Raw genomic sequence first — 17026 nt, 5'->3', positions numbered from 1 at the left:
TATAAACATGAATGGATGACGTCACCAAGACTACATCCCTGTTTTATACAGTCTTTTAATAAATCATGATTTTTGGTTTAAAGAGAATTGCCTCCCATAGTACACAATCAGTGTATATTCCCAGGTTGAGGCTGTTTTAAAAAAAAAAAAAAATCCGATTGCATTTCTACAATGTAGGTAAAATTATCAAAACCTTAATCAAAGCCTAAACAATTGTGTATTGTCTCAATATGTTTTATGTTTGTTTTTTCAAGTCCAAGTCCTAGTTCTAGTGCCTTCTGATTTAGTATCTCATTCTAAACTTCTGTGATTTAAAAAAAAAAAAAAAAGTTCAGTATTTTTAAGGTGAAATACTTTTATGTATGGACTGTTCACCACCTCACACTCACCTCCAGTACTACATTGTATCTAACTTAAGCTGATGATACGCGGGGCAACTTTTTGAGCAATTTTGCTGGGCAATCTTGCTGGTGGCAAGTCCGACAATGTTTTGAACGAATAACGGTGGTGCGGGTGGAGGGGCGGCAGGGGAGGGGGATTACGGTAGTAATCTTTACTTATTACTATTCACGGCAAAATTGCCCTAAAAATTGCTCCGTGTATCATCCGCTTTAGAGGCTGAAAACAAAATGTGGATTTGCTTTCTCTTATGAGCCACATGAAATGTTTTACCCACTGACTGCACGTATTTTTATTGACGCTGTGAGGGTTCACACAGTGCAGGCGTCACGTTGCACAAATCAATATGACTGTCACCAAGATCACAGTCCCATTACTGATTGATGACCCATCACAAGCACAAATACACACACATCCAGACTCACCCAGGGTGTGAACAGCAGTCATTTATCCTCAGGCATCAGAGCATGATGAAAGCTGCCTAACTGGTACAGAAGGACGCTGATGCGGACACTGTGGCTGATATTATACTATTGATTAACTAAAAAATGTCATTCCTGTCAACCAAACTCCCTGCCAGTGTCAGGAAATCAGATAATGTATTTAAAGCCCCCTATATGTGGGATGTTTCCTTGATTTTGATAGAATAGCATGAAGACTGTAATCAAACAAGGTTCTGCGGGATGTTACGCTCTAATTTGTTCTATCTGTCACAACGTGATTTGATGCAAAATGCGTCATATCGATTTACAGCACAAAAGAGGTAACGCACTGGTCCACACTGAAATATCTCAGCAACTATTGAACGGATTCCAATTGAATTCGGTACAATGGTCACCACAGGATGAACTCTAATGACCTCGGTGATCTTCTGACCTTTCCTCTAGTGCCACCAGCTAGTGTTGTAGTCAAGACTGCCCAAACCGAGACCAGGTCAAGACCAAGACTAGAGTTTATCGACAAGACCAAGACTTTTAGGGGCTGAGAGCAGTCGAGACCAAGACCGAGGGAGGGCAAGACCGAGTCAAGACCAAGACCAGTTCCCTGCATTGCATGGCACGCAATAAAATGTGGAATGAGATCATAGGTACTTCTCAAAGTGATCTGAAAGATCCACATTCCCATTAAAACACCCACATACACACAACTTAAGCATCACAGGGAGGGGTGACAGTCGTTAATTAGGGTTATTGGTTGCATTTGAAGCAATATGTTTTACTTCCAATTAAAGGTAGGATGTTAATAAATCAGTCCATGCAAAAGCAATTTATTGATATTCACAAAGTTATGGTCTTGACTGGTCTTGAAATAAAATCCAGAGTCTTCAATGTCCGAGACCGAGACAATGCGGTTGAGGACGAGACGAGACCAAGACCATCAAAAAGTGGTATTAAGACCGGTCTTAAGACCAAGACCGGTCTTAAGTACTACAACACTACCACCAGCAACATTACAGCTTTAGTGTTAATGTGTCATAATTGTAGTTTTGTGTATCTCTTTTATTTTTCCAGCCCACAACTTTAATGTTTTGGTTCACTCTCACTGCACTCATAGCGTAGTTTTCAGTCACAGCACACGGCTGTTTTCAGAGAAAACATAGTTTGTCATATCTGCTTAAAGGTCAATGCTGTGTTCACAACATGTTTCCACTGCCCCAAAGTGGCCAAGAAAATCAATTATTGCAGCTTACAGCTAAAACAATGTCATGTAAGATTTGTTTCATTTTTTTGTGATTGGGGTCATCTACAGTTTCAGATTGTAATTCACTGCTGTCTGAAATAAGGACAACTGTATGTATTTATGATTACAATGCTTATGACCAAAAACTACTTTACTACTCTACAACTTTGCTAACACTGCCAAACATCAAACATGTGTGACACAAGACATCTCAAACCAGCTAATATTACTTACTAGTCCAACAGAAAGAATGCCAGCTCAGTGTCTGTCTGCAGCCTTTTAAACACAAAGCTCTCACCAACGTCCGGTCTCTGACTTGATTGCTCTCTTTTTCTGTTCTTAACTTCCTCTGTCAATGTCCTCTTCAGTCTCTTCACCTCTGCCAGTAGATAACGATATGTCAATAGAGGCTAGTGAGCCTGGTTATGTTGCCAGTTCTCCTGGGTCCAAGACAACAACTGTGCTTCTCTCCACCAGCTGTTTTTGAAGTTTTGAGTTACATAATGTTGCTTGAAACTTGGGTGGCAAGCTAGCCCACACAGTTAAACAACAAACATAAGAGCACTTAGTTATGTTGCAAATGTCAGTGTGTTATCTATTAAGTTTGCTGACATCAACTTCAGATTCATAGCTAGTAGCTAAACCTCTGTCTGTGAAACCTCTGGTTAATTTACTTTGCTAACACAGGCAAACATCAAGCAAACGCAACAACACCAGACATAGTAAGCAAAAGGGCCAGCTCAGCATCTGTTTAGCAACCATTTCATCTAATTTAGCTCACGCCAGCGAGTAATAGCCAGTCCGATTTTTCTCTTGTCCAGTCTCTTGCTTGGTCACTCTCTGTGTTTTTTTTCTTCCTCACATCCTCTGACAATGTCTTCTTCACTCTTTTTTGTAGCCTTTGCCATGAAATCCATACTGACAATTCCAAGCTAGCTTCTTCTTCTCATAGCTAGCTTGCTGAAAAGTCTTGTTGCTATGTGACATGGTGGCATAAAGCATTACGTCATTCTGCGATAGGTTTCCTGCCTGCGAATCCATTGCGCACTACCAGGCACCCAGGGCCCTGCCATCTTGCAATGGCAGATGGCATTCTCCCTATTACAAAATAGTGTACCATCAAAATGATTTTGAAGCTGTTATTTTAAGATAAAATTACTACATAATGTTGCTTTAAGAGAGACAAACCATGAAACTTTGTACACATTATATACTTGCAACTTAATGGGCTAAAACTCTTCTGTTATCTCAGCCCCACTGTACAACAAACAACATATCAACAACAAAACTGCAAATTTAATACAATTTTACTTAACAAAAATGTTGATCTTTCATCCCCCCATTTTGTCACATAGCTTGTTGAAGTTGCTGAAACAGCTCTGCTCTCCTCCGTCCATTTGACAGAAAGAACAAACAGATAGAAATAGAAAACATAGAACCTCAGCACTCCGATTTCTGTCCCCCGTTGTTTTTCCAGAGCATTCCTGGAGCGACGGATGTGTGTATTTTAAGGTGGACATTTAGCCTAGCTGGTGATTTGGGGCTGCTGTGGTTGGCAGTAGAGTGTGTGTTGCTGTGTGCTGCCCCAGGGAATGTTCTACATGTATTTCCTTCGTGGATCCTCAGAGAGTTCACACTGTAATTAGTGGCTCCCTTTCCTGCGGCAGAATATTCCTTTTAACTGGTTTCTGCTGGGGTGTCACCCTCAATGTGTGTTTGTGTCTTTGTTGATGGATTTGGCTGTTCATATGTATACATGATTGTGCCTATAATGTATGTCATGCACGTTGCTGTCCTGTTCTGTGTTTTGCGTATGTTCTTTATATCTTTATATCTGCTGTTGTGTCTGTGTGTACTGGGTACCCATGTGAGTGTATGTGTCTGTAATGCGTCTGTGTCCGTGAATTGGTGGGAAAGCTGTGGCACTTAAATAGTGTGTGGGTGTAATTCCTTAGCAGTCATTAAGTAACACAAATGGCCAGCTATTTATCAGCGTCACTCTGCAGGACACACACACACACACACACACACACACACACACACACACACACACACACACACACACACACAGACAGAGTTGACTTTTTCCTCTTGTCTAGACACTCATACAGCAGTATTATAGATTATTTTCAGTAAAAAACAGTGAGTAAACCTACAGCCACTTACCATTAAGTGTTTGTACATGGTTGTTGTCAATGTCTGGTAGCTATTTCCTCTGAACAAATCTTGCCAACACAGTAGTTTCTAGTGATGTAGTTTCTGTTTTTAGTTTGTTTGTGATATAAGGAAGAAGAACTAATTAGTTTGCAAGAGCAGTGAAAGAACCATGGCTGAACAGCCAGTCTTCTGTGACTGTAAACTGAATATCTTTGGGTTTTGGATTTTTCGTTGTACAAATGCAAATTATCTTTATCTTGAGGAAACAAAAGTGATTTAGTGAAGATATGACATTATACAGGTGTTAGATCCCCGTGGTTTATTGCAAATTTGCACTAGAGACTGGTGACAAATTAAAGGAAAAAACAACACGAAGTGTCTTAGTATGAAGTCAGGCTACCATGAACAGCGTCAGTGCTCTTCACTAAGTCTTTGGACCTCTGTTGGAGGGATGAACACCATTCATCCACAAGATATTACCTCATTTATATATACCACCTTTATTTAATCAGGCAATATTGAGATCAGTATCTCATGTGCGAGAGAAACCTGGGCAGAAAAACAAACAAAGCCAGACAACAAACGGACATATAGCATCAGAGACAGCCACAGATATTACTAAATAGATTTGAAGATTGACGTTTATATTCATTCAAATTCCATAATTTGGTGTTATGGAGATGGTGGTGGAGAGCATTGTCTGGCACATTGGTCTAAAATCTCCCCATAGGTGTGAAACTAGGTTGAGATCTGGTGAGTGTAAAGGCTGTAGCATTTTATTAATTTCATTTTCAAACTCTCCAAACTATTCAGTGAGCCCTGGTCCACAGAAGCATCTGTATTTAGTATGTTTTTCCTGTGTGCCTATGTATATATTCTTCCATCCATCATCTATGTGTTTTCAGCCAGAGCAGGAGAGAGACTTTACCCTTGGGCCACTCCCAGTGAGTCCACACATCATTGGCTCACACCCGATCACATGGGTCTTTCTCTAACCCATATATGGAGCTTGGGGTGGGGCAAAAGGGGAAAAAGTGTGAGAACAGATCTCCAGAGCTGAATGAGCAGTGGAGGTTTCACTCTGCAGGGGACTGTGGAGGAGAGACAGATGACAGATACAGTAGTCATGCTGACAGGGATGTTGACAAGCTCCCTTGCAGATTCTGACTTATTCTAGTTCATCACACCTGACTATGCTCAAAATTGTTTAGTCCATTTGAGTTTTTGTAACTCTGTGATGTAAGTTTTTTTCTTGGAAGAGGCCAATGGGAAACACTAATGGACTTGTCAACTGGTGAAATAGTTACGCTTTAGTATTTACTGCTGAAATAAGCTGGCTGCAGGCAGTATTAGGTTGCCCAGTTAGTTCTGGCAGTTAAGAAAAGTTAACAAGAATGTCGGAGCGATGCAGCCTCAAGACCCTGACAGCAGCTCTGTGTTGCTTCTACCACAAGAACTCTGTCATCACTGCAAAGGTGAGAGAAGGTGGAGAGTATGTGTGAGGATGTGTGCTTGTATTCACAGTCCATGTTATGTGTCAGTGTTTTCATGTCAGTGTTTGTGTTTCTACCTGTGTGTGTGCAATACTATATGGCAAGTTTTTTGTGCATGCTTGTAGTCTGCTGCCTTTTTCTGTACACTAAGAAGTGTGCTTGTGGTTTCAGAGTATTTATAACGTAACAATTTGGACATGCTTTCATGCAAGTGTACTTCCCAGAGCTCTCTTAATCTGTTGTTATAGTTTAAAGACCACAGGAAACTGGGCAGCCCACAGCGAAATATTAGAAAAAATGCATTATTGAAAAGACACAACACCACATTGCACAGTAGAAAACAATCTAAAAAGCACATGGTAGCACTTCCAGCCTGAGCAAAATCTAATCACACTGAATAGTCCTCCTCTTTCCCTCACTTTCTCTGTGAGCTGAACACTAGTCTTTTATTAGTTGGACCAGACGCTCTCATAAATGACCGACTGTGTGACTGTCTGACTGTGTGTGTGTGAGATATACAGCTGGCTTCATCCATAACTAGTGCTGAAGACAGACAAGGCAGTGTGTGATGGCAAGGGTGAGACAGAGAGAGTTAAAGATGAAGAGGTACCAGGACGAGGGCGATAGTCCTCATGAGGATGATAAATTACTAACTTGTGATAGTTTGTCTTCTTTATGACGTCAGTGAAATCTATCAATGCCATTAACTTGATTGGATGGAGTGAGCAGTGGGGCAGCAGGCTGAGGTGATGTGGTTTGTCCCTGCAGATCAGCCAGGAGATGGTCAGTTCTGTACCTCCTGGCTCACATTTACATCTGCTGTTAAAATGCAGTGTGCGCCTGGATAAAGGAAAGCACATGCTAATGCATGGTGTATATTCATGTCACATGCAATGGAGTCTATATGAGGGAAAAAAACCCTTAGGTGTCTGACAGATGAAGTACACTCTGCACAGAGTTTAGTTTAGTAGTTTTGTTCCATTTAATTTTGTTGTTTAGTTAATTTGGATGCCCATGAACTTCCACTATAGCTGTTGCATATCCATCATTCTTACTAAATAATTAAAATTTTCATCCAGAGGAATTGGTAAAACATGGATAAAGGAAATGGAAACAACTCAGAACTAAAACATAAAAATGCACCAATAAGACAAAAACAAACTGGACAACACAACTGGAGTCATTACAAAACACCACGTTCAACAGATGCCAAATAAATGGAAACAAAATTGGAGTCACAGACTGTCAATGTCAGGATAGAAACCTCCCAGGATTGTTGACAAAACATTCTCACCAACAGGTCCGTGAAGTAGCTGTTCTGGTTGATATCTTTATCAGCAGAGTTTGCCCAGTTGTTCAAACTGAGATTTTTCACTTTAATGAACATTAAATCTGAACATGGATGAGCAATAAATGAAGAATTAGATATCAAATATTTTACCAAAGGAAACTTGGATTCATGATCAAACCTAAACTCGTCACTTCCTCTGACCTTATGTAATTAACTCTCATGATTAAACACACACACTGTCACTGGACCAGTCAATGTGCTGAAGAGCAGTTTCTCACACCTTTGTGCTGTCAATCCTCACATTATGTGTCAGAGAAACTTTTAATTGGACTGCCTAGTGCAGAAAATCTACAATAAAGTGTTTCTCTTCTCAAATATCTGATATGTTGTGCATGCGAGAAGGTCATCCTGAGCTTATATCTGTTAATATGGGTGTCTTTGATGGGGACAGGGACTTTCATCTGCATGTTTTATCAGTTTTCCCTCTAGCACTGCATTTCCTCCATCCTTCATCTCTGTCTCACTTTACATCCTTCCCCCAACACACTCACTCTTTATTTTCTCTGTTGTCTTTATCTCTGTATGTGTGTCTCCCCATGCCTTTTCTTTTGATTCCAAAGAGCCTGGGGTTTTTTTCCTTTCTCTTTCCCCCCACTCTTTCTTTTCTCCTCCATCTGTCTCATTTGGGAAGTTGCCATCTAACAAAAAGAGAGGCATCTTATTGTTTCCCTGGGTGTATAAAATGTTCTTGTCTCAGTCATGAGAGACCCCAATGACCTGTTTTAAATACCTAACCATAGTATAAGACAGTCATTAACAGAGGGAACAGTATGTAATTTTTATTCAAATCTTAGCAGCACAATAATTGTATACATATATATTTCACATGTTCCCTACAATTGGACAGAACCTATAACACAAAATAAAACAGTACAGTACATAATCATCATTCTTTTGTTACAAAGATAAGCTTCTTTTTCTCTGTCTGTAAAATAAAATGGAATTTACTGTTGTAGCTCTTAGCACATCATGCACACAAAAAAAACTCCAAGAGGGGTACAGTTCTATAGGACGGCTTTTTTTTGAGCAAATCATTTAATCCTTTCCAGTATTTTTTATCAGATTTCCTCTGGACTCAAATCTCAAATACATTTCTAAAACTAAAGCAACAGCCTCACACAACAAGGCTCAGTTGTTGCTACAACACTTATGTCTGCAAACAACCAGTTTGAATTGAGACTTGTTTATTAAACTACATGCCCAAAATGAACATAACACCTAGATGTGTTTGTTGAACATGATATTCCAAAATTATAGTTTTTAATATGCAGCTACAATAGCCCCCACGCTTCTGTAAAGCATTTCCACCAGAGTTTGGAACCTGGCTGCAGGGATTTGCTCCCATTCAACCACAGGAGCATTAGTGAGGCCTGGCTGGCAGCCTGTATTCCAGTTCATCCCAAAGGTGTTGGATGGGATTGAGGTCAGGGCTCTGGGCAGGCCAGTCAAGTTCTTCCACACCAAACTTTAAAATATGAGGTGTGGAACAACTGGGGCTCTCTTCAACTTGTTTTGTTCGGTGAATATTATTTGTGGAAAATGTGTGTTTTTCTCCACCGAAAATGTTAAAACAATCAACCAAGAAAGAATCCTGTCTTGGTGCTCAGTTTAAGTACATTTGATAATGAGCCTGGTCTTAACTAAAAACACAAAATAAATTCTTGAATGCTAGATTTCTTGTAGAGACAGACACACCCACTATACAAGAGTATCTCAAAGATGGCACTGATGATGATCCCTCTGTAGCTGTCCCAGACTGACCAGAAAGATGCCTCCTGGCCTAAACACAGGAAGAAGCATCATTTAGTTTTGAATAAACAGGAAAGGAGGGAACTTTGTGCTCATGGAGTCAAGATGTAGAGATCCAGAAAGAAAGGGGTATTAGTTTTCATATTCCTTCATCAGTTTTGAGACTGTATATCCACAGAAACTGTGAATCCTGCCCTTAGTGATTATCAGACTATACTGAACTAAAAAAGCTGCATAGAAGAAATGCAACTTCGTAGAACTCCCGTCTGGGGTTGGAGATAATGAAAAGGTTTTTGCTGAATAATCATGCAGCATGCAAATGTTTTGCCTTTCTCCTGGATGTATTTTCCAAAGTAGCTGCAACACTGACAGTTCAGATTGTTTATGTTGTGACTTTTTGAAACTTCACCTTGAGTTAATTTGACAGGTGGATGGATGCAAACAGTACAATAGCTAGAGACAGCAAGAAGTGCCACGAGGCGGGGGAGAACTGAAAGGCAGAATATAAAGAGAGGAGGAAATACCAGATAAACAGTACAAACTGTTGGTATTTTAATGATGATGAGGATGTTGATGATGACTCGTGAAAACATTTTGATCTTTCATCTATCCATGGCAAGACTGGGAAAAATATATATCTTAAGTCAATTAAACCAGCAATAACTGATTTCATTGGCCTCTTGGGGGGGCAATAAACCAGAAGCTGTGAACACAACATTAACAAATCATAACCTTTTAAGTTGGTACGATTAATTTGCATGCCAAATGAATGCAACATTAGCGTTCAGTTGGACTTGTTTCTGGCCACATGGCCAAGTCCAGTATTAACTATTTTTAGATCTATTATTTTGTCGCCACCAACTGCTGAGGGAGATATATCCCTCTTTAGTCACTAAATGTAGTATACAGTGTAGAGTGGATTTATAGAGCTATGTCACTAAAACCAGTTGCCTGCTGTGGTCGAAAATGAGGTTATGAGAATTGTAAGAGTGAACCAAAACAGTAAAGTTGCGAGCCGGACAGTGAGATGAAACTAGCTCTAAAGCTCTGTAAAGCCGAGGGGAGCAGCATGTTCAGGTGATAATTCATTACAAGAGAAGCCTCTTTCATATTGTCACATTTTATACATGTTGTCATTTGACACATTTTTATTAAAGATATATTGCAAAAATGCCAATTTTTTTGCGGCAGCTTTTCGAAAACAAAATTGTAATTAAAGTTGCGATGTTTATGGGCATTTTTTTGCGATGAAATTGTGGGAATATGTGTCAACTGCAAAGGTATATGTGATTTTTTTTAAACTTTAGAATCATAGTTGAATCATTAAACAGTCCCTCCAGGATTTTGCATGCCTAACCCTCAACCCTGCATGTTTAAACCAGCTTATCTTGATTCTTTGTGTGGGACCGGGATGCAACAGGCTTCGGCTTTAAAAAAAAAAGTGACAAAACTACGTGACAAGTGATTTGACTCGTTTGAAAACTGCTTGTCAGTAGACGATTTCCTTTATGTTCGACCACAAAACTGCACGTTTGCAAAACAGTTTACCCCCTGCTGTGGTAAAGAAGATCTGGATACTGTTTTTCATGGTCCTCATCGGCAAATGTGAGACATTAGTACCACACATGTCTGCTGCGATTTGTAAACAAGGAAGTGAGCAGGCTGACGTATGACAACATTTTGCGGGAAACGACATTGATAGGTCAAGGTCAAGTTGCGGTGATTGGTCAAAATTACAAGTTGCGCTGGATTCACATGGATTTCTTGGATTTTTTGTTAATAGTTCTGATCGAGACTTCGTGATTTCCGGGAGCGACTGTTTATTCAAGTGAGATACTAGTCTAATGATCTTCCATTTTCTGCCTTGTTTCAAGACACAGTAGTGAATTCCACAAATAAGTCACAGTTAAAATTGGTAGCACAACATGATTTTTCGATACTTAATTGCATATGAAGACTAAAGCTGCATACCCTCATTCCAACCCCAAAGTTATGTAACACTGCCCCGTGCAATGATACATGATTCCGAACACTTCCTGTAAACTCTAAAATCCTTGCACTCACATCACACATAGTGATTAGTCAGCAGTGCTACAGATTTTAAACTTGAAACTATCAGACTGTACAGTACATTGATATAAAATTATGCTGACACCTGCTTCTTGGTATACAGACAGTATATTTTAATTGGACAAATATTGCTGTGGTTTTCTGTGAACATTAAATATCAAATAAATCAAATTTAACATTTTTTTTTACTAGCTTTAAGGCTCTCTTGTTATTTTTCATCCTGCACATTCTCAGGTTAAACGGATGATGTTGGACATCAACTGCCGGTCAATGGTTCAGTGCTTTCCTTCAGCCCTCACATCATAATACAATACATAGAGGATTTGAGCAAGACAAGGATTATAATGTCCGCAAGTGTGTACATGTGTACACATGTGTACAATGATGAGGAATCAGCGTTAATAATGCTAAAAGGTTATTTGTCTTCACCTCACTGAACTCAAAAGACAAGCAGCTTACAGAGTTGTGTGCTGCTCCTGATTGGTCACCAGCTAAGAGTGGATTGTCACAACAACCGAAAGACCTGATTTCAACCTCATGTACCATCTCCACCACACACACACAGAAACCTTTCAATAGTTAAAAAAATACTTGTATAAAATCCAGGTAATCCACAGAAAATCCACTCATTATTGAAATCATTTTTGAACAATGCCATTTGTTGTCTGTGTATCTGAAAACTGCTGCAATTTAATGCAGAGTAAAATATTCTTTTGATGTATATTTTAGACACGTATAACTGCTAGATAAGGGGCATTGAAGTGTTACAGTGAAGAAAAAAGTACAATATTTTGTCAGGAACCTCTCCTGAAATGGAAGTTCTTACCTTGGAAGTGTCTATACCTTTTAAATTCTACTGAAATTCAGTACTTGAGTAAATGTAGAGTACATGGTTAGTTGCTACCTCTAACACTTAACCTTCACCCCTGAGATTCAATTCCGTCATTATCATGGGATGATCACAGTCAAAGAAAAATGGTCTTCTTGTCGTCACAGTGATTATAGATAAAAACAGGTTCAATAATTCAAGTGCACTGAGGCTCATTGTCACTGGGGATGTTAGGAAATAAGGTTGTTGGAAAGACATGTCATTACAGTGCTCAGTACTCTTAGTTCTGTGTTGTGATCCATATAAACAGGGTGGTACAGTATAAATGCAGCTGCTCTCTGGGGATGACATCATATTGCAGGGTCTTATTAAAGGCCAGCCTATAAAAAACACTCCTATCCACCATCTCCTCCCTCTATACGCATTCATTTGTTTCTCTTCCATAGTTTCTGTTTCGCTTAATCCCTCCTTCTTGCCATGCATCACTGTTTCGTACAGCACTCCTCTGTTATTCAGTCCTGTTGGCAATGTGCCTGCAGATATAAAGACATTTTATTGTGACTGTTGTAATGAATGTAATCACAAATGTGACTCTAATCAATAACAAAACAATTGCATCTGTCATTCACTAGAGCTCTAACACAAGCCAAATACACTGACATTAATACAGCGAACAGCTCTTATGCTTTCAGTTTATCAAGTTCAGATCTATATGTGTTGCATAATTCTGGTACAACAGGAAAAGCATGCTGCTCAGGCAGATCAGTTAAAATCAGTATGTTACAACTGCTTTTAACTCAGAAACAAAATAAAAAGTGAAACTAAATAAAGGTGACGCAACCTCCAATTCTTCCCCTTTTAAACTTTTAAGTACGTATCTCATCCTCTCTTCATCCCTTAGTCTAAAATGATAAAGAATTGATAATGAAGTGTGCAAGACACTGAACCCTAAATTGCTGCTGCTGATGAGGCCAATGCTACAGTGAAATATGGTAATAGACTGTATATACTGATGCAATATGTGGACTACAGTCTTGTCGCCATGATTGAAGAATAATGAAAGGTTGGGTATCAACTGTCAATTACTCACACATTAATTTTTTGTTCTTTACATTTGTATAAAGACATTTCATATTGTCCCCACACTCAAATGTTATTCTGAGTTTATTCAAATAACATAATTTAGTAAATTAAATAATAAAGTGGTTTTAGTATTATTATTAATTAGATTATCCTCAAGATGAAAACAGAAAAACCCTTATTATATAGTTTTGATACCTGCACAAAATGGAAATAAAGATGATGCAAAGTATAATTTAATTTAACAGATTTTCATTTTCAGTTCAGGTAATTTTTATTCGTTTGTGTAAAACTTTGTGGCAGTGTAAATAGTATCATGCTCCATATAGTGAAATCAATGACCGCTCACTACTGCTTCTCTAAATACTTTCCACTGCTGCATCAATGCACATAGTCATATGACACAAGTTAGGCTCTCACTGGTTTGTGTCTCTGTTTCAAACTAGAAACAAACAAAATCAGTGCATGTGCATTATGACACCGGGCCTGTTGTGTTCTGCTCTATTGCTTTCTGTGTGGAAGCTGTAATAGGATACGCTGACTTCCTGTCATATATGGAGAAGTGGAGGCTGAGGGCAGAGTGGTCTATTCTAATGACTTTAGAGAGAGAGACAGAAAATGTGAAAAAGAGAGGTAGAGAGGCCACAGAGAGAGAGAACAAGCAGTATAGAGTTGAAAGGATGCACAAGGTTTCAGTTTCATGGGGATGCTTATAGACATATTTCCAATTTCATATACATGCCCCAATAATTCCCTTCGAGTGTGGGTGTAAATGTCAGCACTCTCTTGTAGCTCACCGTGAGCTCAGTCTGCCTTGAACCGCTTCATCCATGCAGCTTTGGATCAAAGTCTTCTTCAGAGCTCAATCCTTAGAGTCTTCAAGGCTCATTCAGAGTCCCCGGGCAGTTTTCTTTAAAGGTCTCTTAACACCAGCACATGGACCTGCTACCTATGATTCCCAGTGGAGAAATTACAGCTAAGAAGAAACAGCATAGCATTATCATAATATAAAACCATGCACCTAGCACCTGCAGTAGAACCTCTCTTCCAGTTTCCCTTGAGCTGTTTGGAGCACAATGTTGGGTTGTTAATTCAAAGAAAGCAATACATTTTTTAAATTATTGCTTTTTTTAAAGATATTATAACACAGAAAGCATTTCTTCTTCATCACAATGTGACCGCAGGATCCTTCCACATTGTTTACATTAAATCAACTTAATTTCTAACGCTTGCAAGCTGAATTCAGCTTTTATGAAACTGCATTAAGCTTTTTTTTGAACATGAGAGGGAAATTTTATCATGTTTCTGTTTCTATCGTGTTAGCTTCACTTGTCTCTTGGTATCACAGAAACAACAACATGTGCCTTTTCGGCCGTCTATCGAACTCTTCACTTCTATTTTACCCCGAGGTTTAGTCTGCCAACTAATGGGGAAAAATGTCTGAGCCTGTTTTTGGCCGAAGCCTCCATGGAGCTACACTGATGTTTATTCTCAGTGGGATGAGAAGTTCTAGCAATTGTGTCACATGACAGTGAGCAATTTGATTCAGTGTTAAAGCCACAAATAGTTGTGAACAAATATAAATACAGATCAAACAAATCCGAGGGGTCTCTCTTTTGGAAGTATTGTGAAGGTTCACTAGAACTGACTGTACTTTTCTGCAGCACAGGAATATCGTGAATTCTGAAAATTGCTTGAAATTACCCTTCATGACCAAAGGTACCATTAATGATCAGGAAATCAGTATAGAACTACTAACTCTAAACAGAAAAATGCAGCTCTCTGTAGGAGGTCAATGACAACAAAAGTGAGCTGGACTGAAGGGGAAGTGTAATGTTTTTATTCACCACAAATGGCTGTATCGGGTGCAACAAATGTGTTGTGGATTGTCCTTGTTATAAAAATATGAGGGCATAAAAAGACCCAAATCTGTAATATATATTATTTAAACTTAAATTAACACCCATCGTATTAATATGCCTGCACCACTTCTATCAGCTTTACAGCTTTAAAAAATAAAATATTATTGTTGTTATTATCACTATTATCTGTCTCAGATGGATACTTTAATTAACTAATGAAACAGGGAAGTCTTTGTACAGCACTGAACACTGTAATTAAAACTATACTTACAATATTTAATTAATGTTTCACCTGTCAGAGCTACTCGGGGAAAGATCAGGGAGGTGACTGTGTGTGTTTACGTACGTCAGGTAAGGGTGTGTATGGAGGCAGGTCCGGGCAGTTGGATCATCAGGATGATGACATATTAAGAGGCAACAGGTGAAAACCCGAGAGAGAAAAATCACTGAGGACAGAGACAGAGTGAGTGTGAGCATGTTGCTTGAGAGAAACAATGCAGAGGCCCAGCAGCTGTCATGTAAGTGTGTATGTTTTGGTGTTTGGCGTGTGTGTTTTGCTGCTGGTATTTGTGCTGACTCTGTATCCTGTGAGGTTGTTAACAGGTCTCTGTGTCCTCTCTGTCGGGATAAAACTGTCTAATCAATCTTTTCATCATCTGTCAGGTGATTATTAAACTATTGTCTGTTTCTCCCTGTCACTTGTCTTGGTAGCTAGCTTTGTCACTTCATATGTTTTGGGTGACCTTGAGTTAATTTAGTTTTAGTACAAAGGTCTAAGGGTATTGTTGTGTGTTGTATAGACTGTAAAGTCATGATTTGATTTGAATTCAGTTTTTCTTTAAAGTGAAGTCAAATGGCTTCTTGTTTAGGATGGCTTTCATTTCTGTTAGAGGTACATTAAAAAGCTTTTCAATTCATCAAGCCCTAATTTTGTGCCTTACTACATATTGTTTTGTTGCTGCTGTGATGTACTGAGCGGTCTACTTTGCTTTTAATTTGTAGCAGTTTGAAAATTTCCTTTTTATGTGTGTTAGTTAGGAGTACTACTAGTAGTAGCAGTTGCAGTAGTTGAAACTGGTTGTAGCAGTATCAAAGAAATGGAATAAATGGCTTTACATAATTTATATTATACTACTATCAGATATACTATCAGAACCCGAAATGTGACAAAATAAGTATGCTGAACATTAGCTTTAGCATTACCTTTGTGATTGTTGTATGAATAGTGTTGTTGAATTGTTGCTGCTATGTGGTTTGCTCCACCTGTGATAAGTAATCCAGGAGTAGGGATATCCCAAGGTGTTAAAGATACATCTGAGTCATAAAATTATAAACAGGATAGAAATGGGGCTTGAATGTTGTTGCTGTTATTGTTTTTTGTCATAAATTGCTAGATGATTTTTTCTATTTGGATATCTAAAAACAAAATAGTCAGAGCCCTCTGAAACCACTCTGCTACACCATAATGAAGAATACAAAAGTCTTTATTTTTCACTTCCCTGCAAACAATCTCATCCACCCTCCTTTGTACTTTCTCTTCTTTTTTTACCTTTACCCTTTCTGTTATGCATTTGCATTTCTTTTTAACTTCTATGGTCACTCTAGAGTCACAGGTTTAATATTTGTCATTGCTTTTCCCGTGCCTTTGAGCTTTGACCTCATCACTGTTTGTTTTAGGGAATAAGGAACTGTTTTATGATTATTGTCAGTCTTGAGGTTTGGAGTCTTCGCTACAATCCTCCTCAGATGGTCTGTGTAGGAAAGTTTCAACATCGGCTGTCATCAACACTATGGATGGATGAATGAAGACAATGAAGTCTCTTTCTGTGTGTTTTTCCACAGAAGTCAGCCACAGTATTAAGTTCTGTTTTTGTATATTTGTTTTATCGCAGTTCTCCAGAGATCAGTTCATCCTGGACTGCCCTTCAGAGAAACTTCGCAGAGAGCTGGAGGAAGAACTAAAGATGAACTGTGAGGAGCCCAGAAGCCACGCATGGTATCACGGAGCCATACCCAGACAGGTAACACACACATGCATTTGAGTCATGAGTCCCTCCCTTTAAAAGCCTGGTTAAAAACTTGTTGAACTAGATCACCTATTATTAACCTGCCATACTGCACATGCAGTGCTTACAGAAAGATTATAGCTTAAATATTGGCCTCAGCAGGGTTATAACATAAGGTCAGTGCATAAAAAGCTCTTTCTATATGGTGTGTGTGTGTGTGTGTGTGCGCGTGAGTGAGTGAGTGAGTGAGTGAGATTGTGAGTTCTTTCTGAAAGCCAGCTCTGAGATGTAATCATTTTAATAAGCTGTTTCCTTAGACAAACTAAACTACCATTATATACTATACAAAC

General features: G+C 38.9%; 1 protein-coding gene across 1 annotated transcript in view; it reads left to right on the top strand.

Annotated features, from left to right (window-relative positions):
- bcar3 (BCAR3 adaptor protein, NSP family member) overlaps window positions 1–17026 on the top strand; it is a 42352-nt gene that overhangs the window by 12117 nt on the left and 13209 nt on the right. The window contains exon 3 of the mRNA XM_046048736.1: window positions 16563–16691. Coding sequence (XP_045904692.1) covers window positions 16563–16691 — 129 coding nt within the window. The remainder of the gene's footprint in view (window positions 1–16562; window positions 16692–17026) is intronic.

This window comes from Micropterus dolomieu, linkage group LG05 (assembly GCF_021292245.1).
Source record: "Micropterus dolomieu isolate WLL.071019.BEF.003 ecotype Adirondacks linkage group LG05, ASM2129224v1, whole genome shotgun sequence".
Classification (NCBI taxonomy): Eukaryota; Metazoa; Chordata; class Actinopteri; order Centrarchiformes; family Centrarchidae; genus Micropterus; species Micropterus dolomieu.
This window is presented reverse-complemented; position numbering and strand designations above follow the sequence as displayed.